General features: G+C 54.7%; 1 protein-coding gene across 1 annotated transcript; it reads right to left on the reverse strand.

The window, feature by feature from the left end:
• Positions 1 to 10,412: 10,412 nt before the first annotated feature.
• On the reverse strand, positions 10,413 to 21,695 carry AGT (angiotensinogen). The gene is made up of 5 exons (XM_062210591.1): positions 21,587 to 21,695; positions 17,851 to 18,709; positions 13,757 to 14,024; positions 12,165 to 12,309; positions 10,413 to 11,477 (listed from the first exon to the last, which is right to left on the reverse strand). The coding sequence occupies exons 2-5, from the start codon at positions 18,677 to 18,679 to the stop codon at positions 11,286 to 11,288; spliced, it is 1,434 nt and encodes a 477-aa protein (XP_062066575.1). The 5' UTR covers positions 18,680 to 18,709; positions 21,587 to 21,695; the 3' UTR covers positions 10,413 to 11,285.
• Positions 21,696 to 22,985: the final 1,290 nt, after the last annotated feature.

Below are 22,985 nucleotides of genomic sequence, written 5' to 3' on the forward strand. Positions count from 1 at the left end.
CCAGTTTACATAAATCAACGTAGAAAGTGGGATTTCCCACTGAATAGTTAGCTGCACTAACAATACCATCAGATGTTCTTTTTAATTCCCAAGTGTAACTTACTAATTGGTGTGGGTGAAGAGAGTCCGCACCCTTCCCTGTTGTTAGCACGTTAAGAAGCATGGGGAAGTTTTATCTGTAGCCAGTCTCTGGCAGGGCTGGCGGTCCATCACTCCAGATGATGAGGCTTCGGCCGATGAAGCTCTTTTCAACTGGTGTGGTGGATCCAACGGCATTTTCCCACCACTTTGACTGCTGTTGGCGTGTTCAAGATTATAGGCAGAGGTCCAGTCCACCGCGCCGCGAGGGTTGAGGGGTTGTGTTTTTTTTTATCCACACCAGTTCCCAGATGTCAGCACCAGAGGTTGATTGGGGAAAATCTGGTCACATGGCTCTCCAGGGTGTGGGCTTGTTGGAGGATCGTTTGCAGAGCCTGTAAGGACTTAAGAAGGGACTCGTTATCCAGTTTTGCCAGCCATTCCTCCCCTACTTTGGGGAGTAGGGGTGGCGACCTTCCAAACATTATCTCATAGGGTTTAGACCTTTATTTTTTGTTTTAAGAGATTCATCTTATTTGAGAGGCAGAGAGAGAGAGATCAATCCTCCATCAGCTAGTTCACTCTCCAAATGGCTGCAACAATCCGAAACCAGGAGCTTCTTCTGGGTTTCCCACGTGAGTGCAGGTGCTCAAGCACTTGGGTCCTCCTCCACTGCCTTCCTGGGCCACAGCAGAGAGCTGGACTGGAAGAGGAGCAACCAGGACTAGAACCCGGGGTACTGGCGCCACAGGCAGAGGATAAGCCAAGTGAGCCGCAGCACCGGCCAAAGGGTTAGACCTTTTACAAAAGGAATACACCATGCCTGTAATAGAACAAAGGGAAGGAGGCTCATCCAGTTCTCATCTATTTCTAGCTTTAATTTTGTCAAAGTTTCCTTTAGGTTCCTATTCATTTTTTCTACTTGACCTGAACTCTTTGGTCTGTAAACTTCCAACTTATCTATAACACCTTAGCTAGTAATTGAGTCACCTGGTGATGAATGTGAGACCATTGTTGGACCCCATTGTCAGTGGGAGGCTGAATCTGGGGACAATCTCAGAAACTAATTTCTTTACTACTACTTGGGCTATTTCTGTCTTGGTAGGGTAGGCTTCCACCCACCCAGAAAATGTGTCAACAAAAACCAGAAGATAATGGTAACCATATTTTCCAGGTAATATTTCAGTAAAGTCCACTTCCCAATGTTCTCCAGGAGCCTTTACCCATAACCGTATCCCTTGGGCTAACTCACCTGTTCGTCCTAGGTTTACATGGGTGCAGATATGACATGTCTGCTGATCCAGTCCAGGGATGTAAGAGTGGCATTGTGTAACTCAGTTAATTTTGTACTTCCTAGATGGGTGCTATGATGGACTTGTCCTATCAGCTTTTTGCCAATTGCTGTTGGTAGGCACAGCGTCCCATCAGGAAGGCACATCCATCCCTCATGGTCCATCTCTGCCCCTAGTGATGGTCCTTTGACTTCCTCTTCTGTGTAGATGGGAGGCTTTTGCGGAGTTTGGACGGGTGCAATAGGGAGAATCTGGAGGGCCCCCACTGGCTTTAAGGCAGCTTCCCGAGCTGTTTTATCTGCAAATGCATTTCCTTTGTCCTCTGGGGACTTCTGATGTCCCTTGCAGTGAATGAGGGCTGCTTTCCTTGGTAGCCACACTGCTAACAGGGCCAAGATTTCGGACATTTTTTTAAATCTGTCTTACTCCAGATGTTAGAAGGCCCGTCTTTATACAGAGCCCTGTAAACATGGGCAGTGGCAAAAGCATACCTGCCATCTGTGTAGATGTTGACAGGTTTTTCTCTGCTCCATCTTAAAGCCTGAGTTAGTGCTATTAACCCAGCCCTGTAAGCAGAACTCCGTGTCCCAATGCTTGGACCCAAATGACTTCTGAGGAGGTGACTACGGCCGCACCTGCATACTTACTCCTTTGGAGATGAAGGTGCTCCCACGGCGAACACAACAGCATCTGGGTCTTTCAGCGGGGCGTCAGTCAGATCCGCCCTCAGGTTGGTTAAGGACTCCAGCACCTCCTTACAATCGTGGATGGGCTCCGAAGGGTCATCATCAGGAAGCAAGGTGGCAGGATTTAAAGCAGTAGTTTAGAGGAATTTGATTCTTGGTGGGTCTAGGAGCAGCACCTGGTACTGGGGGATCCATGCATTGGAGAGCCAGCTCTCTGGGAGGCCCTGCTTTATTGACCCAGAGTCAGCTTTGAGGCTAGCCATAGCTGCCACAGCCCTCAAACATCCCAGCCACCAGGCAGCTACATAGCCCAATCTTTTAGGTAGATAGGCCACAGGTGTTTCCCATGGTCCCAGGGCTTGGGTTAGGACCCCCCTTTGCAATACCCCGAACTTATGCCACATGCAACTGAAAGAAATTGACAAGTCTGGGAGGGCCAGGGCACTCTTAAGGGCTTTCTTCAGGTGCTGGCATATAGGGGCCAGGCCATTTCTGCAAAGCTCGGAATCCAAAGGCAACAGTAAGTAGCCTATGGCCCCTAAGAACTCCGACATGTTTTTGGTTGGGTTATCTTAAGGATAGTCTCTATGTGGCTGGATGACAATGTCCTGCTCCCTTCTTTTAACTCATATCCCAGGGAGGTGGACGTAGGCGTACAGAGCTGGGCCTTCCAAGCAGATATGCGGTACCCCAGATCCACCAATTCTTGGAGCAGGTCCTCAGTGGCCTGGGAGCACTCGGCCTCAGTTGTTGCTGCCAAGAGGAGGTCATCTATGCACTGTAGCAGCACGACCTCTGGGTATTGCTGTCTGAGGCAGGTCAGGTCTTGGCTCAAAGCCTCATCAAATAGGATGGGGGGATTTTTAAACCCCTGTGGCAATCTAGTCCCGGTCAGTTGTCCCAAGAAACTCCCTTCAGGAACTGTCCATTCAAAGGCATACATAGGCTGGCTTACAGCAGCCAGAGGACTGAAGAAGGCATCCTTTAAACCCAGGACGGAGCACATCTGGTGGCCAGGAGGCAAGAGACTTAGAAGCGTATGCGGGTGAGGCACTGTGGGAAGGATGGTCTCAGCCAGTCCAGGGGGATTGTCCTCTACCTAGACTTCACAGATTATTTAATCTCTGGAGGCAATCAGTGTTTGGTGGAGTAGAATCAGCTTTAGTTGTTAGAAGATACTTCTCAGACAGGGGCCATGTAAGCAAGATGGAGGGTGGACCCGAGTTAAAAGTTCAGCCAAGTCTCGGTGGGAAGATATGGTGGCCTGTAGTTTTCTGAGCAAGTCCCTTCCCAGCAGGGGAGAGGGGCAGTCCGGCATCACCAAGGAGGAAAGAGTGCTAGTTCCCTTTCCCAGACTGGTGATCTGAGTGCTCGTCCATGGATATTTTTTGGTTTTTCCTATAGAATAAGGACCTTTTTCTCCGTAACTTGTCCCTCCGCTTTTCTAACACTGAATGAGTTGCTCCGGTCTACTAAAATCTAATAGGCTTGCCCCATACTTCTAACGTGACCACAGGCTCCCAGGGGCTTAAAGATATGGATCCCCGGCCCCATCAGTCACCCTCCTCCAAGGTTGGGGCAGGCTTTGATCTGTGCTCCCTTTGTCTCCTTTTGGGGCTCTCATTTTTCCAATGTCCATCTTTCTTGCAGTAAACACACTGATCTTAGGACGATCTCGCCTTAGGGGGCCCTTGTTTGGCCTAACCGCTGGGGTTTCTTTCCTGTTCTTTAAAGGTTACCACCATAATGCTGGCCATCTTTCTTGTCTGGGTAGTAACAGACAGTATTATAGATGTATCATTATAGACCCATTGAGCCACCTCTACCAATTCAGAAAGAAGCTTTCCCTCAAACCCTTCCAGTCTTTGTAACTTACATCTATTGGGGGCGACTGGGACACAAACGCCACATCAGTAGTGCTGCTATTCTCAGGTGCTCCGGGTCTACGGGGGTAGTCACCTGCTATGCTTCAAAGAGGCACTCAAGAAAAGCCACCAGGGACTCACCTGGCTTTTGGATGGTCTTGCTTACCTTAAATTAGTTGGCTTCTTTGGTGCCGCACGTACTCCCCTTATGAGAATCTGGTGATACTGATTGACAGCCTCCTTAATGCTATCATCATTTGGGGCCCAACCAGGGCGGCTAAGGGGAAATACTCTCTGCTGTCTGATGGGTTGGGAGGAAGGCTGTATATCGGAGCTCAAGACCAATTTTTAGTCCTCTTACCAGAGAGGATCTCTCTTCCAAGGTGGAAAGGGTCTGAAGAAGCTGCTGGCAGTCGTCCCAAATCGGTCAAGAAGAGAGATTAAACTCTGGTTTTTCTGAGAAAGAGGGGTTTTGCTGTTTCCAGTTATACAGATCACTAGCAGAAAAGTGATCCTAGACCATGAAGGGAGGTCTGCCTTCCCCTAACAGGGAGGGGGTGTGATGTAGAGGGAGCACTAGAGCACTAGAGAGTTGGGTGGAATCTGGAGCCTCCGGCACCTGCGGGTAAAGCTGGTACCTTAACCCACACCACGTGTGCAGAGGGCCAATGAGGCTGGTCTTCTCCTGACCCTGATCAGTGGACTGGGAATGCTCTTGGGGTTACAGGTGTCGACGGGCCCGCAGGGGACGTTGGAGTGGAAGACTCAGGGGCAGTCAGGGCCGCCGCAGGGTCCCATACGGGGAGGGTCCTCTGGCAGACTTGGAATGACTGGAGGGGGTGGTTCATCCTTCCCTCAGGCCGCCAAAACACTCTTTCCTTTTGATAACTTATCCTGGCTTTCAGCCATGTTGGGCGGTTGGAGAGGAAGCCCATCTGTTGGGTAAAAAGTCAGAAATTTAGCCTAAGTGTGTGTGAGACACACTTAGACCAGCACCTACTGAAGACCAGCACCTACTGTGGAGACTCCAGAAGCCCAGCATTTTGCACGGATATGGGTTACTTGGTAACATGGGACAATAAAACCTTCACTGATGCCCTAAGGGAAGCCCCCCTACTCTGCCCTGTGCTAGCAAATCTGGGGAGGAATTTGCTAATTTTTTTCCAACAAACCCTTCTGCTAGGACTCACCATCCTTTGTCCTGGAGGAGTGGGGAGAGTGGGTAAACAGACTCCCTTAAATACCTAGGGAGTCCACGGGACCCGGTGCCGTGTTGCAGTAGGTTAATCCTCCGCCTGCGGCACCAACCTGGGCACCAATTCTAGTCCCAGCTGCTCCTCTTCCAGTCCAGCTCTCTGCTGTGGCCTCGGAGGGCAGTGGAGGATGGCCCAAGTCCTTGGGCCCCTGCACCCATGTGGGAAACTGGGAAGAATCACCTGGCTTCTGGCTTTGGATCAGCGTAGCTCCAGCCATTGTGGCCATCTGGGGACTAAACTAATGGAAGGAAGACCTTTCTCTCTGTCTCTCCCACTCACTGTCTGTAACTCTACCTCTCAAATAATAAAACCTTTTTAAAAAAGTAAAAAAACCTAGGAGTCCAAACAGACTGCACGCTCAGCTCTGCCTCTGAGCCGCCCACCTGGCCTGCCCAGGTGTATTCTCCCCACTCAACCATGTAACCTCGCTCTCCCCCAGTCCAGTGACTGGGTGCTCACTCCCTATCCCTTCCGTTCTGATGGATGCCCTATCCCCAATAAAGCCTTATCACTCTGCTCTCTGCCTCACGCCCCAATTCTTTCTTGTGTAAAGACAAAAACCCCATGGCTCCCATGGCCTTTCCTCTGGTGACACATCCAGACCTCAATGAACAGGGCCTCCTCAGGATGACCTGGTTTCCTGAAAATCACCCTTTGAACCTGTAAAGTTGTAGAGAGATTAGTGGTTCCTTCCGGTGGCCACCCAACATTAAAGGTTTCCCACTCCCACCCACAAAAAAGTTGGAAATCAAGAGCATTTATATCCTATCCAAAGGATCCAGTAGCGCGCCTTTTGACTTCATCAAAGTTTTGCAGGGAGAAACCCAAAGGGGTTCAGCTGGAAGAGAAGACCTCTGTCCCTCAACGAGTTAAACGCTGAGCCCCCAAGACACCACAGTGAACAAACAAAGGCGACTTTACAAACAGGAAGGCTGACAGATTCCAGAGGTCTGGCCTTCCACCAGCCCCTGACAGGTCGACCCAGAAACCAGGAGAAATCCAAGCAATTTCTACTCACCGGTGACTCTTCTACTACAGACGACTCTTTCGGATTAAATTTGGAGATTCTGAAAACAGTCTTGAAAAGCCGGAAGTCAGCTCGGGGCTGAGGCTCGTCTCTCAGCGGCCGCCCCCTGAGCCTTCCTCTCGCCCTGGAACACGGCGTCGGCGTCAATCCACTCATCCCAAGAGGGATGGGGAACAATCTTGCTGGGGTGTACTGATTAAAACACAGCGAGACTTTGAGATCAAATTAGGAGTCTTTATAGCCAGCTGGCGACTGCCTTTCTCACCAAGCAAGTCCGGAGAAGACAGCAGCGAGTTGCAGTCACGAGGGGTTCTTAAAGGCAAAGCCATGTTCTGTTAGGAGCAGTTAATCGCGTGGGCCTGGTGAGCAAGAGGGAGCAGGGAGCCAATCAGCAATCAACACCTCTTCCCGCTGGCCATCAGTGGCTGCGCCAGGTGTTCGGCATCTGATGCCCTCTGGTACCAGAGGTTTCTTAATGCTCAATCAACACAACCCACACACCTCTACTTTTACTATCTTGAGGTTTTAAACTTTTACAACGGCCCATCTTGCCACACTGACGGCACCTGGTTTCCCCATCCAACTGGAGAAACAAGCCCAGTGTATGAACCTGCCCTGCCCGGCCACAGGGCATGGCAGTGCAGGGGCCCAAAGAGAAGAGGGCAGCTAGAGTGGCCTGCGGTGGTCCAGGGTCCCGAGTAGAGGGCTCCAGGCCAAAGGCCAGAAGCAGGCAGAGCCTGGCCAGCTTCCTCAGTGGACAGGCACTTTGCAACCCCAGGAAGCCTTGGAATTTGGTGAAGAGCTCTTTAAAAAAAAATAATAATTGGGAGCCGGCATTGTGGCAATAGTGGGTAAAGCTGCCTCCTGCGGTGCCGGCATCCCATATGGGCGCCAGTTCAAGTCCCGGCTGCTCCACTTCTGATCCAGCTCTCTGCTATGGCCTGGGAAAGCAGTACAAGATGGCCCAAGTCCTTGGGCCCTTACACCCACATGGGAGATCTGGAGGAAGCTCCTGGCTCCTGGCTTTGGATCGGCGCAGCTCCAGCTGTTGCGGCCATCTGGGGAGTGAACCAGCGAATGGAAGACTTTCTCTCTCTCTCTCTCTCTCTGTCTCTCTCTCTTTCTCTCTCTCTGCCTTTGCCTCTCTGTAACTGCCTTTCAAATAAATCTTTAAAAAATTATTTTATTATTTAAAAAAAAATCATGCAGGATCTCTGTCATTAATGTGCTGTACACTGTTATTTAATGCTATAACTAGTACTCCAACAGTATTTTTTCACTTTGTGCTGCTATGTGAGGGCAAACTGTTGAAATTTTCATATATACTAAACTGATTTTCTCTATATAAAGAAAATTGAAAATGAATCTTGATGTGAATGGAAGGGGAGAGCGAGTGGGAAAGGGGAGGGTTGCGGGTGGGAGGGAAGTTAAGGGGGGGAAGCCATTGTAATCCATAAACTGTACTTCGTAAATTTATAATCCTTAAATAAAAGATAAAAAAAAGAAACTAAAAAAAATTATTTTATTTATTTGAAAGAGTTACAGAGAGAGGGAGGGACAGAGAGAAAGGTCTTCCATCCACTGGTTTACTCCCAAAATGGCCGCAATGGCTGGAGCTGGGCTGATCTGCAGCAAAGAGCCAGGAGCTTCTTCCAGGTCTCCCACATGGGTGCAGGGGCCCAAAGACTTGGGCCATCTTCTACTGCTTTCCTAGGCCATAAGCAGGGTGCTGGATCAGAAGAGGAGCAGCTGGGACTCAAACTGGCCCATATGGGATGCCAGCATTGCAGGCTGTCACTTTAACCCAATGCGCCGCAGCACTGTCCCCTAGGGAAGAACTCTTTAGAAGAAGGCCTGAGAACTGGTATTTCTGTGCTAAGCAGTCTGTGAAATGTCAGTGACTTTGTACGCTTGGAACCTCCCCGATCCAGCTTCCCATCAGCAGCACTGCATGGAAGACTTGACCCAAGAGCACAGTCAGCTGGCACCGCCGTGGCCCTAGCAGCTTCCAGACGTGCAGGCAGCTAAGCAGAATAAATCGGCCAGTCTACAGCCAGCAGCCTGGACTCTGCCCCTCCTGCTCATGGCAGATCGGTCACAGATCATGGCTGTGGTCTCCATCTCAGGGACCCGGGAGCCAGGAGGGCAGGGCCCTGACAGTTCTCTGCTGTCTGGACGCAGCGGGCCCTCCCAAACCCTGTGAAATGAGGGAAGGGGTGGGCTGAAGGCTCGGAAAAGCAGCTCTGAATCCAACGGCCAACACACGCCCAGACTGCTTTGCATTGTCCGGAGAGTTAGGAAGTACCGAAGAAGCTGCCACGGCTGCAGCTCTGAGCTGGAACCACGGGTTTGCAGACTGGCCTGAGCCCCTTCCTGAAGCCCGTGCTCGCAGTGGAGAGTGCGCACCACTGGAAGCAGTGCCTCCCAGACGCTGCTGTGCATCCTCCGGCCTCCTGGGGCAATGGCAGGTTCTGGTTCGGCAGGTCTAGGCAGGGTCTGGGAGGCTGCATTTCCCACAAGCTCTCAGCATTGCTGCTGCTGTACTTTGAATAGCAAGATTTACTTCCCAAATGCCCACAGCAGCCAGGCCTAGGCCAGGTCAAAATGCCGGGTGCCAGAAACTCCATCTGGGTCTCCCATCTGGGTGGCAGAGGCCCAAGTACTTAGATCATCACCCTCTGCCTCCCAGGTACATTAGCAGGAAGCTGGATAGGAAGCAGAGGAGCCAGGATTCAAACGCAGGCACTCCAAGATGGGATGCGGGCATCCCAAGCGACAGCTTAACCCAGTGAGCCACGACACCAGTCCCTAAATCATTTCTGAGGAGCCTGGGACAGTGCTTCCCCAGGCGATCAGGAGCAGCTTGGAAAGTCTCCAGTGGACCACATTGATCAACCACGTCTGAGTGTGTGTGTGTGTGTGTGTGAGGCTGCTGTGTGAGTTTCCTACGGCTGCAAACTCAGCAGATGCACAAATGTTTCCTTTTGCAGTCCTGTGACCAGCAGTACAAAATGGATTTGGCTGGGTGTGGCGGGGTGGTGCTCCCACCGGAGGAGGAGTCCCCCACCTTGTCTTTGCCAGCGTCTGAGGCTGTTTGCTTTCCTGAGCCTCTGGCCCACAAATTATTGGCCTCTCTCCCCGTTCCCAAGTTTGTGTCGACTTTCCATCTTCTGTCTTCACCCTCTGCTCCCTCTTATGGAGAATCCTTGAGATTATATTTGGGGCCTATCCAGACCATCTAGATCCTTAGCCACACCTGCCAAGTCCTCTTTGCCCATAAGGTGATGGTCGCAGGTGCCACGGTAGCCTGTACACACCTAGGGTACTGCATATCCACGGAACAGGACTTCTGGAGGGGGCTGGGATCATGATCCCTTCTAATGGTGGTTCCTGCTAATGTATTCATCTCAGCATCTCTTGTTTCACAAATAGGGACAGTGAGACCCAGAGAGACTGAGTAGCTTGCTCCCAGAGGCAGAGCCGTGAGCAGTGGCACAGGGCTCCTTGTCTGGTCCATCCACCTCTGGAATCCAGGCTCCAACCCCCCGGCCACACTGCCTTTCGTGTGCCACACACAGCAGGGTACGAGCTTGGTCAGACCAGGCTGCGCCCACAGCTGAGGGGCGAGAGGGGAGGGGAGGTCTTGATGTCAAAGCCAGGGAGCCATGTGCAAGGTTAGAGACTCTCAGGAATGTAAGCAGAAGTTAAGACCTGAAGGCCGTCACTGCTGTCGTCTGTGCTGGCCCAGGCCTCAGTCCCAGGAGCAAACTCCTCCTGTGCCCCATGCACGCTGTGGTGCAGCCTCTGAGCCCTGGGAGCGTGGCCACTAATGGCCTTGTCTGAGGGATGGACAAGTCCTGGGCATGAGAGGGCGGGACAGTTCCCATGCAAGCACAGCATGGACCCCTCAGCATAAGCCCGTGTGGTCTCAGACATCGGCTGAACTTGAGACCCTTGTCCCCTTCCCTACCCTGTCCCTTCCAAATAGTAGCTTTCTCCCCAGTGCGTATCAGGAGCTGACTCCTCTCAAAGTCCATGCCAGGGGAGGAGACAAAGTGCTTTACACACACGAGGCGCCATCATCGTGCCCAACCAATGGCACGGGCCTACTGGCTGCACACCTGCTTGTCTGTGTGGCCTAAATCTCGAAGCGCTGGGTCTGGTCCTCCCCAGGGGGAACCTGGCAGAGACACTCAAACGATGGAAAGGAACTTGAAAATATGAGTGTTTATTTCTCCGTCTCCCACTCCCCAGTAAAATGACCGTGGGTCCCCAGAAAGGAAGAAGCACCCGTGTGCCCAGCTCCTTTTGCTGGTAGGGTGCAGAGCCTCCCCTGGGCAACCCCTGTGCATCACACCTTTGGGCGCTAGTGTTTACAGATGGAAGTGTCTGGAGAAACGACATCACCCCAGACATCAGCAGACTGCTAGGTACTGGCCGGGGCACTCCCAGGACGTCTTATCCCAAGCCCTAGGAAGCACTTCGATTTGCACCGCCTGTCAGCTGGGCTGCTCAGAGCCAAGTTCTGCTGCTAGGAATTTTCCAGGCCTATCATCTCAAGTCATTTATTAATAACACAAGACATAGCCAGCAATTGGTGTTACATGAATCGCAGCACAAATTCAGATGCTTTCGTCTTTCCTAATGTTTCTCAAAGCTAAGATAAGTGGAAACTACATGAAAATCATTTGGTCCCATTCAATAAGCTAAATATAAACCGAAGACAATGCAAAATGTATATTTGCATTTTTAAGCCCAATCTCCATTCTCCATTAAAAAGGGAACGCTTTTGGTTTCACAGGCAACATGATCTGATCAGATTCCTTCCAGAACACTGTGGTCCTGGGCTGAACTCTGGTGCATGGCTCCCCTCCCCCATTCTCCCAAATAAGCTCAGCGCCGTGTGTGTGCTGGGTGGGTTTCTGCTGCTCAGTATACACAGCACCCTTTCCCGAGGAGAGACGGATGCTTGCCAGCTCCCAGTGGACTCAGAAGAGTGCTGACAAATCGCTGCCTTTGCCCAGGTTGGCTGCTGGCCTTTGTCTCACAGGTCAAGGGCAGCCGCTGTGCAAGGCCCAGCCTCAGGCCTTGTGCAGAGGGCTGACCACGCGGCCCAGAAAGTGCAGGGTGCTGGCCTCACGCTCGTAAACTGCAAACAGGAAGGGGCTGCTCAGGGTCACCTCCAGAACCTCAGGCCCAGCGGGCTGTGGGGCGGACTCCGTGGGCTGCTCTCTGTCGTCTGCTTTGAGTTCAAAAAGAACACTGTTCAGCACCTGCAAAGCAGCAGACAAGGGGATGGCTGGGCCGTGCTGACCCGGAGGAGGACAGCACCCAGCCTGCCAGGAGGATGCCCGCTTGCGTGCCCCGCAGTGTCGATGATGCTTAACACCCACTGTGGTCCAACTCACATGGTGGCTCCTCTCTGATGTGACCCTGCACCCTCCTGTCTCTACCCTTCACCTTGCTGTCCCAGGCAGAGTCCCTGGCTCCCTCCACTGCGGCAGGCCAGAGCCTAGCGAATTTAGCGCAGAGGGTCGGTGCCCCCTGCTGTGTGCCCCTTCTTCCCATAGCTACCCTGGCGCCCACAGCATCCGAATGCATCCTCGGAGCTTGTGGACAGTCTGTCTTGGGCTGAAGGAGGCGCTGTAGCACAGGGCACTAGGCCTAGGGACTCTCACTTTCCAGGCCGGGGGCACCTCCTCCCAGTCCTGCACCTGCTGTAGCATCTGGGGAGCACTCTGAGGCTAGGCCAGGCTGGGCAGCCTCAGCAGGCAGCAGAGTGGGGTGGGAGGAGTCTCTGCCTCTGGAAAGCCCAGAAAGCTCCAGCCTTTCTCTCACACGCACCTCACTGTGCACCTGTCCCCCTCCTGCCCTGCAGGTCCCTCACCCACAACTCCCTCTGTGTCCTGCGACGTACGCCTCCCACCCCCTGAACAGTTGGAACCACGGCAGCCACAGACCTGTCCCACTGTGACGCTGGCATCGCTGATTTTGCCCAGGTTCGCCTCAGCACCCAGCAGGGTGGGCAGCTTGGCCTGGGTGAGCAGGTCCTGCAGGTTGTAGGAGCCTCGCAGCATCAGCTGGGGCATGGTCAGGCGGATGGCCCTGGGGAGACGAGGCACAGTTAGGAAGGTTCGGGGATGGCCACAAAGGCCAGAGCTTGCCGGGAAACCAGGCGGGGGTTGGCTCCTTGCACCTGTGCCTGATGAAGGAGATGTTCGACCCTCCCCCTGCTGGGTCATTCTCGCCCTTAGGAAAAACGTCAGCCACACAGACGATAAGAAACCTTCATGTCATCTGAATCACTTGAGAAGGGCAGGTGCCGGTGATGGTCCCGGGTGCTTGACTGTCACTGGTGCTTCTGGGTTGAGTTCTCGTTTTAGGATTGGTTGCATTGAAAGAGTAGGAGCATGCTACTTGGATAAGTAAAAATCAAAAATGCCTTTCTCTCCATTAATGCACTGTGTCTCACTAGCTACCCGTCACTGGTGTTCTCACTAGAGAGAATCCCCTGGAAGGGAACATACGTGTCAGCCCCTGGGCTGGGCACATGAACTTCACATGGAAGCTCTTCCTTCCTTTGGCCTCCCCAGGAGCTCATACATGTTTCCAGTGACATGTCATGCCTACCCAGGGTGACGCTATACCCACATTTCAGCTGCACCGTTCATAGCAGCCAAGGGGTGGAAGTGACTCGAGTGTCCATCTACGGATGCATGGAAAAACACAACGTGGCTGTGCCTAATGCCCAGGGGTACTGCTGAGCCTCCAAAAAGGTAAAAAAAAAAAAAAAAACCTGGAGCCAGGCTACAGCATGCATGAACCCTGAGATACTATGCTGATTGTTGAACGGGTACAGAGTTCCAGTGTGGGAACACAGCAAAGTTCTGGAGGTGGACGGTGGTGATGGCTGCACGATAGGAATGGACATAATGCCGCTGAACTGTATGCTGAAAAGTGGTTAACAGTGCAAATTTTATCTTACGTACATTTTACCTCAACAAAAATACCCACTCTTTAAAAACCCAGAGCCAACAGCAGGAGGCTGCCTGTGTTCCTTAGTGCCTGTCTAGGGAGCAGGTTTCCAGGCCCACAGAGCTGGGTGTGCTCTGAAGCTCACTCTAGTGCTCTATGGAAAGAGATGCTTTCTTTTTGTCACAGCGACAAAGAAGAGCTAAGGACACCTCATCCCAGAGGCTGCCAGCCTCAAACAGGGGAAGGCTCCCCAAGAAAGCCCCACCCCCACCCTCCTGGTGTCAGTCCCAAGAGGCCCTTGGGTGCTGTGCATGTTCATGTATGGGGGGCAGGGGTTCAAAGTTCCTCTCTCATTGAAATGTTTTCTTCCCCGCAGAAATGGGGACAATAGAAGGGCAGGAAAAGCTGCCATCTCTCTTGTGCCTCACTGGCACCTGCAGGGACACAGAGGCCACGCCTCCTGGCAGCCCCGCCCCACCAGGCACCCGAGGCGTGTGTCTGTCCTCGCCCTCCCCACCCTGCACAGGAGGGCAGTGCAGCACCCTGGCTTTCCTGGGGAGACCCGGGAGGTTCGTACCGGGGAGACAGGTTCTTCATCCGGCTCCGGAAGTCGTGCTGGAAGACCAGGGCCTCAACTCGGTCCAGGTCAGAGGCGCAGTGGGGCTGGATCAGCAGCAGGCAGGCGCTCCCGCCCAAGGGCACGCGGGTCATGGAGAAGTTGTTCTCGGCGTCGCTCCCGTGCAGGAAGGTGCCCGTGCCCGAGAGCATGGGGACGGACACTGAGGTGCTGTTGTCCACCCGGAACTCCCGGGCCCCGGGCAGCAGCGAGAAACCCTTCATCTTCCCTGCAATTCAGACAAGGAGGGGAGGAAAGAGGGGTCACTGGGGTTGGCGGAGCGCAGGCCCGACCAGCCAGCTGCCGTCCTTGTCCCCACTCCCAGACCCCCAGGCCACTCTGCCTTCCCCTAGCCTCAGGGTCTCTCCAGCCACAGAGCCCCAAGTGCTGCTCAAGTCTTCCTCCTGCACAACCCAGCCATGTGAGATCATGGCAGAGGCACAAGCCGCCGATGTCGAAGGCATGGAACGCACCGGGCTCTGAACTTGAGGTTTCACAGCTGTCACTTTCAGGGACTTCCCTTACTCGGACCCCACCAGGCAAGCTCAGACCCAGCCGGAGGTTTACCGCACTCACCGTGTTGTGGCTGTTAGATAGGCATTATCTTCTAGAGCTGTTTTAGGTTCACAAAAAATTGAGATTTCCTATTGCTCCCTATGCACCTGCCGACTCCCTGCAGCCACTCCTGATTGTCGATGCGATGCTTCACAGTGGACATTTCTTACTGCTTTAAAATTACTTGTTTATCTTTATTTGAAAGGCAGAAATGGATACATATTCCCCATTCTTTGGTATGTATCCCCCCAAGCCCACAACAGCTGAGGCTGGGTGTGTCCCAAGCCAAGAGCTGGGAACTGTATCCAGGACTATCATGCGGGTAGCAGGGACCCAGGCACTTGAGCCATCCCTTGCTGCCTCCCAGGGTTCGCGGCAGCAGGAAGCTGGAAAACTGATGGGCCTACATGGCCACATCACGGTCACCCTGAGTGCACAGTTCACAGCACGGCTCAGTCTTGGTGCTGGGCACTCACGCTCTGGGGTGGGGCGAATGGGAAATGACATGGACCCATCGCTGGAGCTCCACCCAGTGTTGTTTCAATGCTCACTTTCTCATCTGCATTTGGTGTCGGCAGTCCCCACACTCCCTTCTCACGGGCCCAGGACACAGAGCCGGTGCACAGGCTCAGGGGACGAAGGCTCCACCTTGTCAGCACCCCTTGGCACGAGACACAGACACACAACCTCACTGCGACCCGTGGACTTGAGCACTGGGCCTTGGGGACAGGGGCCAGCTCGCTCTCTCCCCTCCCACTTGCTGGGCTGTGGACAAGACCTTGAGCTCAGGAGGCGGGACAAAGGGCAGCTGGAGTGGAGAGCTAAGCTGCCCCTTGGGACCCCACATGGGTGCGGACACATGGTCATGTCCAAGGCATTGTTACACACTTGCACACCCCCACGTACTCTTCAGTCCTCTCACCCATCTTGAACCATCATTTTTGTGGACATTTTGGGACAGAAGAGGGTGAAACACTCAATATGAGGCTGCCTAAGAGCAGGCCCATGATCTGGGTCTTGTGAGAACAGAGTGGCTTTGTCCTTAGTCCCAGCAACATGCCGGCCGGAAACCAGAGCGTGTGCAAACCCAGCAACGCGGCCTCACTCCTCAAATATTCCTCATGCTGGCCCACCAGGCTGGCAGGGGGCCTCTGTGTTCCAAGGGACACAAGGACTACATTCTGCCCCCCTCCAACAACCTGAGACAGGAAAGAGACGCCATCTCCAAAGCGACCCTGGGATCTGGCATGAGAGTGGCCACCCTCCCACTACCTGTCTGCCTCGCGTGGCTCACCACCCTCCACCAGAGGTTAGATAAATCCCTCCAGGTTAAGTAAACTGAGTCACAGAACTTTCCAGGACCAGCGTCACCAGCCCTGGGGGACAGCCAGTGCCAGGCACAGCGCACCCTGGCACTCGCTGGCTGCACGCCCCTGGGCCTTTGCTGGTTGGACACAGCCCTCAGTCACTGAGGTCACTCGACTGGAGCACCATTGCACTGTGAGGGGAGCCTGGAGCTCTCGCGACAGCTGCCAGTCTCACTGATGAACAGATGGTGGTGGGCAGCAGGGAGGAAGGGTCTCCCCTTGAGGGGAGCTGGGGCCAGGAAAGATCGGGAAGCCGGACCAAGCAGGACAGGGTGTGGAGGAGACGGCGAGCGTCAGGGCTTCCGGGTCCTTCCGGGTCCTTCCGGGTCCTTCCGGGTCCTGCTATGCTTTGCTTTCTTCTTCCTCTTGCCAGCCCTGTCTGCCTCTGTGGTCAGAATTGCAGGGCCTGTCTCCAAGGGAGGCCCTATTTCAGACGCCTTTGCTTTGGGGGGTGCTCCTTTCTCAATGGGCTCCCCTTAGGGACAGTGGGCTGAACCCGCCAGTCCCCACTCTGCCTTGCACAGAGTGTGACCACCTCAACTAGGAGACCCGCCCTGGGCTGGCCTCTGCCTCCATGGCTGGCTGCCATCCCCCAGGCTGCCACTTCCCCCTGTACCCAAAAACAAGCCCAAGGCCTTTTTCCCTTTGTGATTGAAGTGCAAAAGCATGCTGGGAAAACCATCATGCAGGACGGGTCCTCCCGCTGTATCCAGGCTCCATCTCTCAGCTGCCCGTTTAGCTCTCATCCCCTACAAGGTGAGCGTCCCCCTGTGGGAGCCTTGTCAATGTCTATGAGACACACCCACCCCACTCTCAGAGCCACTGTGTTGGCGCACGTTCCCTGTAACATGACGCTCAGACGGCCCTCCCAGCCTCTGTCCACACACCACAGTCCGCCACGACACCCTCTCCCTCGTTCCAGCACCCACCTCCATGGGCCCCCACGTCTCTGCAGCGCTGCCTTCCCCGGCCTCTGCTCCCCTGTGACCCCTTCTCTCCAAGGGCTCCCAGCTCTCTGCTCCTGCCTGCACCTCGCCCGTTGGGTCTCCCTCCCATGCTGGCCTTGACCCAGCGGGATGGAATCACCCTGTACACCCTTCTTCAGGCTCCCTCTGAGACTTCCAGCTCAGGTCTTACAAGTGCATAACAAATCCTCAAAGAGCGCCGTCGAATGAATAAAAGATCATTGAACCAGGAATTTTTTTGGTAATACCTTTCCTCAACACGAAAGAGATTTCTGCAAATTGGTCGTTTCTGCAGGGGCCAGAGACTCTAGTCTCTGTCCCTTCTGAGCACAGAGCTGGCCTATGGGGCCAGGAGATGGGGGTTTGCATCCCAGGATCGCCACTGGTGGCTGTGCCATCTCCAGCAAGCTGTGCTGCTTCTCTGACCTCTCCATCACCAGTTGCCTGCAGGAAGCAAAGGCACCGATGCCTCTTCAGCCGCCTCAGAAGGGCATTCAATGGCGAGAGGAGAGGCTGTAGCGTGAAGGTTGTCAGGACCAAAATGGAGTCACTTGTGTCAACCCTAACACAAAAAAACAGCTGGGAGGTTGTGAAGGAAGGGTTCTCGTGCTTGATGGCTTGACAGCGACTATCACAAAGGCTGGCAGAACCCTACCCTTGCACAGAGGCCACCGCACCTTACACAAAAAATACTTCTACAAGGATGCCTGCCCAGCAACTGTGTCCAACGTCGAGCTGGTGGTGTTCTGGGTATCAGTCCTCATGGCCAGAGATGGTTGTTTCAAAATATCTTAGGGAATCCTCCACATTTCTGCCTTTCAAACCTCCCCTGGCCAAAGCTTCTGGGAATACACTCATAGTTCACCATAGCACGTGTGTTCCCACGGCTATGGTCCCAAGTAAATACCTGTATTCTTTGGACAGCCTCTCCCTGTAGCTGCACATAGTAGGGCAGCAGGTGAGTGGGAAGCTGCTCATCCAGTCACCCGATGGAGCAGCCACTGCCCTCCTGCAAGGTGGTCTCCCAGTCCTTCCTCACACTGCCCCAGTCCACTTCCAAGGCCTGGTCCACCAAACTCAGCTATGCAATGAACACTAACGCCATGCGGAGAACTGCCACCCCGAGGCACAGGCCCAGGGCCAGAACTGACCAAAGGCTTTGCCTTACCTTGGAAGTGGACGTAGGCATTGAAGAGCAGGGTGCTGTCTGCACTGGCTCCCGTCAGGGGTCTATGCATTTTCCAGCCAGTCACGGCCTGCATGAACCTGTTGATCTTCTCAGCAGCAAGATCCGGGTCCGTGGCCAGGTCCAGAGAGCGTGCGAGGATGATAGGAGCAAAGGGAGCCAGGCTCTGCATGAACGGCTGCCTCAGGCGCAGGCTGGGGGCCGTGAACAGGCCCAGCACCGTGGACAGCAGCAGTGGGGCCTGGCTGCCTGGCCCACCCTGGGCTACCAGCAGGCTCTGGATGGTCTGCAGGGCCGACAGGACCTTGTGCCCGTCCAGCCGGGAGGTGCAGCCCTGGTCCTCCCCAGGGACGCCCAGGAACGCCTGCAGCTGGGTGGCCGTGGAGCCTGAGGCGCCCAGGTAGAAAGAGGCCAGAGTGCCGAAGAGAGCCACTGGGGAGAGGACAGCCCCGCTGGGGTCAGTCCCCGTCTCGCTCAGGGTCCTGTACATGCGCAGGCCCAGGACGTCCACCAGCATCCCGACCTTCGCAGCCCGCAACCTGTCTTCATCCCCTAGCTTCTCGGCGGCCAGCACCAGCTGGTCGTGCAGGGCCGCCTCATCCACGGGGGACGTCTTGGCCTGAATGGGGACGGGTGTGAAGGTCGGCTCTTTGGGCGTCTCCACGTCGGCTTTCTCCAGCTGCTCACAGCTGCTCTTGCTGTAGAAGAGGAGGTGAAAGGGGTGGATGTACACCCGGTCACCCGCGGCCAGGCCAGCCCAGGCCAAGAGGCAAACGATGGTGGCTCCCAGGCCCATGCTGGCAGGAGTCATCTCCGATCAAGGTGCCCGCTTCTGTGTAGCCTGAAATATCATTTGGTGAAGGGTGAAAGGTGATTATTAAGCCATCATTAAGTGTCCTCTAGCCAGACTTTGAGTTGTCCCACTGTTTCCTGCAACTATTTAGCCCGGGAGAAACCCACCTGTGTCTACAATGAAAGGAGAGAAGAAACAAGAGCAGAGCTCCTTGGAAAACATTCAGGGGCTCCAAGTGCAGCCCCTCCTCCTCGGCCGCTCCTGCACACAGACCCTGGTGTGGGTCCCCCGGGAACAATGCTGTGGATCCCAAGGCAGAGGTGGTTGTTTGCTGCCTCGTGTGATCTGTGAGCTGGGCCGAGGCAGCAGGGAGCCTGAGCTGTGTCTCCCCCATAGTCTCTGTTGAAGGCCTAACCCACAGCCCTGCAGCCTGGGACTGTGTTTGGAGACAGGGTCTTACAGAGGTGATGAAGAGAAAATGAGGCACAGGCCGGGCCCTGACCCAGGCTCACTGGTGATCCTGTGCGAAGAGGTGGCAAACCAGTACAGAGGCACACAGAGGGAAGAATGAGTAGGCGGGGAGAAGACGGCAGTCAGCTAGCCAAGGAGACAGACCTCGGGGCACAGCCTTGCTCTTGAGGCTTCCAGCCTCGGGGACTGTGAGCAAAGAATTGTGTCTCTCAAAGCCGCCCAGGCAGCTCAACTGAAACACACGCTTGCCTATGGCCAGAAGTTCTGCTGTAAAGAATCAAGTGTGTGGCTGGTGCCATGGCTCAACAGGCTAATCCTCCGCCTTGCGGCACCGGCACACTGGGTTCTAGTCCCGGTCGGGGCACCGGATTCTGTCCCGGTTGCCCCCTCTTCCAGGCCAGCTCTCTGCTGTGGCCAGGGAGTGCAGTGGAGGATGGCTCAAGTGCTTGGGCCCTGCACCCCATGGGAGACCAGGAGAAGCACCTGGCTCCTGCCTTCGGATCAGCGCGGTGCGCCGGCCGCGGCGGCCATTGGAGGGTGAACCAACGGCAGAAGGAAGACCTTTCTCTCTGTCTCTCTCTCTCACTGTCCTGTCTCACTCTGCCTGTCAAAAAAAAAAAAAAAAAAAAAATCAAGTGTGTAAAAAAAAAAAAAAAATCCCCGTACCAGGGTACTTTTTCCCACCCTGTGTCCTCACCCCAATAAAAACATCTCAAAATGCTAAAAAAAAAAAAAAAAAATCCATTGTGTGCCAGCCAGCCAGTCTCTGTGGAGCCTCCTGGCTCCAAATGGCCTTGTGGTGTGGCCTGGCAAGGAGGGTTTAGTTTCCCTGCGGTCCTAACATGAAAAAGAATTAAGCAGCACAAGTTCAGCTGAAGCCGGGCATTGCCCACCTGTCTCAGCCCCGAAACAAGCTCTCCGCTGTGCCTGCGTCACGTTGTCCCCCACAGCGCTCCAGCCCCATTCACCAGGAGTCTGCCTCGTGGGCCTGAGCTGGGGCTGGGTACAGGATTTTTCCTAACTGCTCAGTTGACTGATGAGTAGCCAGGGTTTGAACCCCACAGGCGCTCCGGCCCCTTTCTCTCACCAAATGCCCACCAGAGCACAAAGGAGCTAGCCTGAGATCCTGGACAAGGGGGTCTGAGGCTGGCCTGCTAATTTATTTGGCTTGACTGTTCTCTATCGAAGGCAAGCAGGTTCTATTGGTTCATCCAGTTCCCACGGTTTCTACTGCATCTCACCCATTTCTGGCAGTAGGGGTATCCCGTACAGCCATGTCACGGCCTGGGCCTCACTCGCCCTGTCCCCTCAGCGCCCGCAGGGCTGTGGGCAGTCACATCCTGGACAATTTCCCTGCCTTACTTGCGCGTTCTGGGCCGGGCCGCCATCTTTCCTTGCTCCTCTGCTGGGTTGCACAGCACGTTCAACTAAGGCGTGTGCTGTCTTTGGTTGTGCTCTAGTCATCCGATCACCACGGGAACTTTGACCCCTGACCTCAGCCACCACCTCCCCCTCCTCCTCTGCATTTGACTTTGTTGACAGTTCTCACAAAAAGCCACTCAGTGAGGACAAATGGGACCCAAGACTCTGCCCCCTCCTTGCAGGCCTTCCTGTGAGCCTACATTGCCAGTTCCTTCCCAATCCAGACACGGAATTGAATCCAACAGACAGGGGAACCCGCGGGGACCAACCCTGCCTTGCACTTACAAGGGTAAGCGTAGCCCCTCCTCCCCTGCCGCTCCTGCACCCAGGCAGAAACAATAGGAAATTCTACGGCTCTCAAGGCAGAGGTGGTTGTTTGCTGCCTCCTGTGATCTGCGAGCTGGGCTAAGTGAGGATAGAGGGGCGCTTGGGCATGGCAGGCTGACGCCCCCTCCCTGGGCTCCTTCGCCCCCAACCTCACCCCACCTGGCGCTGCCTCTTCACCAGCCTGGAGACCTCTTCTGCAGCCCATGGCCAAGTGCTCACAAGAACACCGTTCACCTGCGCTTCTCTGAATTTCTCTCCCTTTCTGGTGCTCCCTCCTGCACTGCTGTGCCCCAGGCGGCCTCCCCAGCTCCCTTGTGTTTACCCCATTCTGTGCTTTGATCTGTTTTCTTATTTCTATCATGCTCCTAAGTACACCACGTTCTGTTTTTGTGCACCCACAGGTGCACATTCGAGGGCAGCCTTGCTCTTCACCCGTGTGGGGAGAGAACCTGGTAGACTCTTGGCCACAGTGACTCTGGTGCTGTGTCTGTGCCCTCCACCCTGAGGACCCCAGCAATGTTCAGAGGAAGCGGGAAGACCCAGCCACCCTGCCCTTTCCGTCCTCTGGTGACACCCAGCGTGGCAGCTGAGGGACAGGTGGCCCATGTCTGGGTGTCTGTCTTATGGTGAGGCACTGTCACCTGTGTCCCTTCCTGGGTCCCGAAGGTCATTTTAGCTACCCTGGCTGAGAGGGCCCCGGCTTACCTGCTGCGTCCGTCCCCAGAGCCAGCCCAGCCTCTTCTCCCGGCTGGCCTCCCAGAAGGCTGTCTTTATACCCGAGGGGCAGACATGGAGCAGTTCCCAGGCTGCTCCGTGTGCAGGCTGGAGAGGGGATTGCACCACTTGGCCAGCCTGCTGGGTGGGGGTGGGGGTGGGAGCCACAGGCAGCCAAGCCTGGCCATGACTCTCACACTGGGCGGTTTCCAGGAAGTCCTAGAGATCGATGCTGTGGCCCTGCTGCACAGAATGAGCTGGGACAGCGCTGAGTTACCCATTTACTGGACTTACAGGAGCCTCCCCTGATGTGTGCTTCTGTGAGACCACAGGACACGCAGCGGTGGGGGTGGGGACAAGGCAGGGAGAAGAGCTGTACTCAGGGGACCTGGCAGCTGCTTCTTTCTGTTAAAAAAAAATCAGTTTACTTTCATTGTATATGAGAGGCAGAGAGACAGAGAAAGGGAGACACAGAGAAACAGATGGGGAGATATCTCGCATCTGTTGGTTTACTCCACAAGTGTGTGTAACAGCCAGGGCTGGTTAAACCAAAGCCAGGAGTCGAGAACTTATTTGTTTTTTGTTTGTTTGTTTTTTGGCAAGCAGAGTTAGACAGTGAGAGAGAGAGACACAGAGAAAGGTCTTCCTTCTGTTGGTTCACCCCCCAAATGGCCCCATGACTGGCTCACTGCACCGATCTGAAGCCAGGAGCCAGGTGCTTCTCCTGGTCTCCCATGCGGGTGCAGGGCCCAAGCACTTGGGCTATCCTCCACTGCCTTCCTGGGCCACAGCAGAGAGCTGGACTGGAAGAGGAGCAACCAGGACAGAATCCAGCGCCCCAACCGGGACTAGAACCCGGGGTACCGGCATCACAGGCGGAGGATTAGCCTAGTGAGCCGCGGTGCCGGCCCAAGGAGCTGAGAACTTAGTGTGGGTTTCCTACATGGGTGGCAGCAGCCCAGCTGCTGCCTCCCTGGGTGCACATTAGCAGGAAGCTGAAACAGAGAGCGAAGCCAGGACCTGAACCCAGGCACTCCGCCATGGGGTGCGAGTGTTACTAGTGGCAGCTTAACCACTGTGCCAAATGCCTGTCCCTGGGGCTGCTCCTGTGCCTGCTGCCTGCTTGTGGGCTGTGTGGCCTTGGGCAGCTCCAAAAGGCCACGCAGGCACCTATGCCGTGCAGGGGCCTCTAATAGGCTTTGGGAGATGCACCCAAGTGAGTGAAAAGCACTTTCCGAGAGCTCCTCCCTTAGTCGGGGAAAGTGTAAAATACCAAGAGTGGTGCAAGCAGACTGAAGGGCACAGACAAAATGCCTTCAGCGTGTGGCGTAGTGCAGGCTGTTAAAGCTGTGGGAGGTTCTGGGGTGTGTGGCGCTGGGGTCAGGCCTGG

The sequence above is a fragment of the Lepus europaeus genome, chromosome 14 (genome assembly GCF_033115175.1).
Source record: "Lepus europaeus isolate LE1 chromosome 14, mLepTim1.pri, whole genome shotgun sequence".
NCBI classification, from domain to species: domain Eukaryota; kingdom Metazoa; phylum Chordata; class Mammalia; order Lagomorpha; family Leporidae; genus Lepus; species Lepus europaeus.

Bases quoted from the DNA above. Each gene is read 5' to 3' on its own strand.
- AGT (XM_062210591.1), bottom strand. From the start codon at position 18,679: ATGACTCCTGCCAGCATGGGCCTGGGAGCCACCATCGTTTGCCTCTTG. The intron at 12,310-13,756 runs GTACGAACCTCC...TCGTCTCCCCAG, and splicing joins ATGAAGAACCTGTCTCCCCG to GGCCATCCGCCTGACCATGC. The intron at 11,478-12,164 runs GTCTGTGGCTGC...GCTGCTTTGCAG, and splicing joins CCAGCGTCACAGTGGGACAG to GTGCTGAACAGTGTTCTTTT.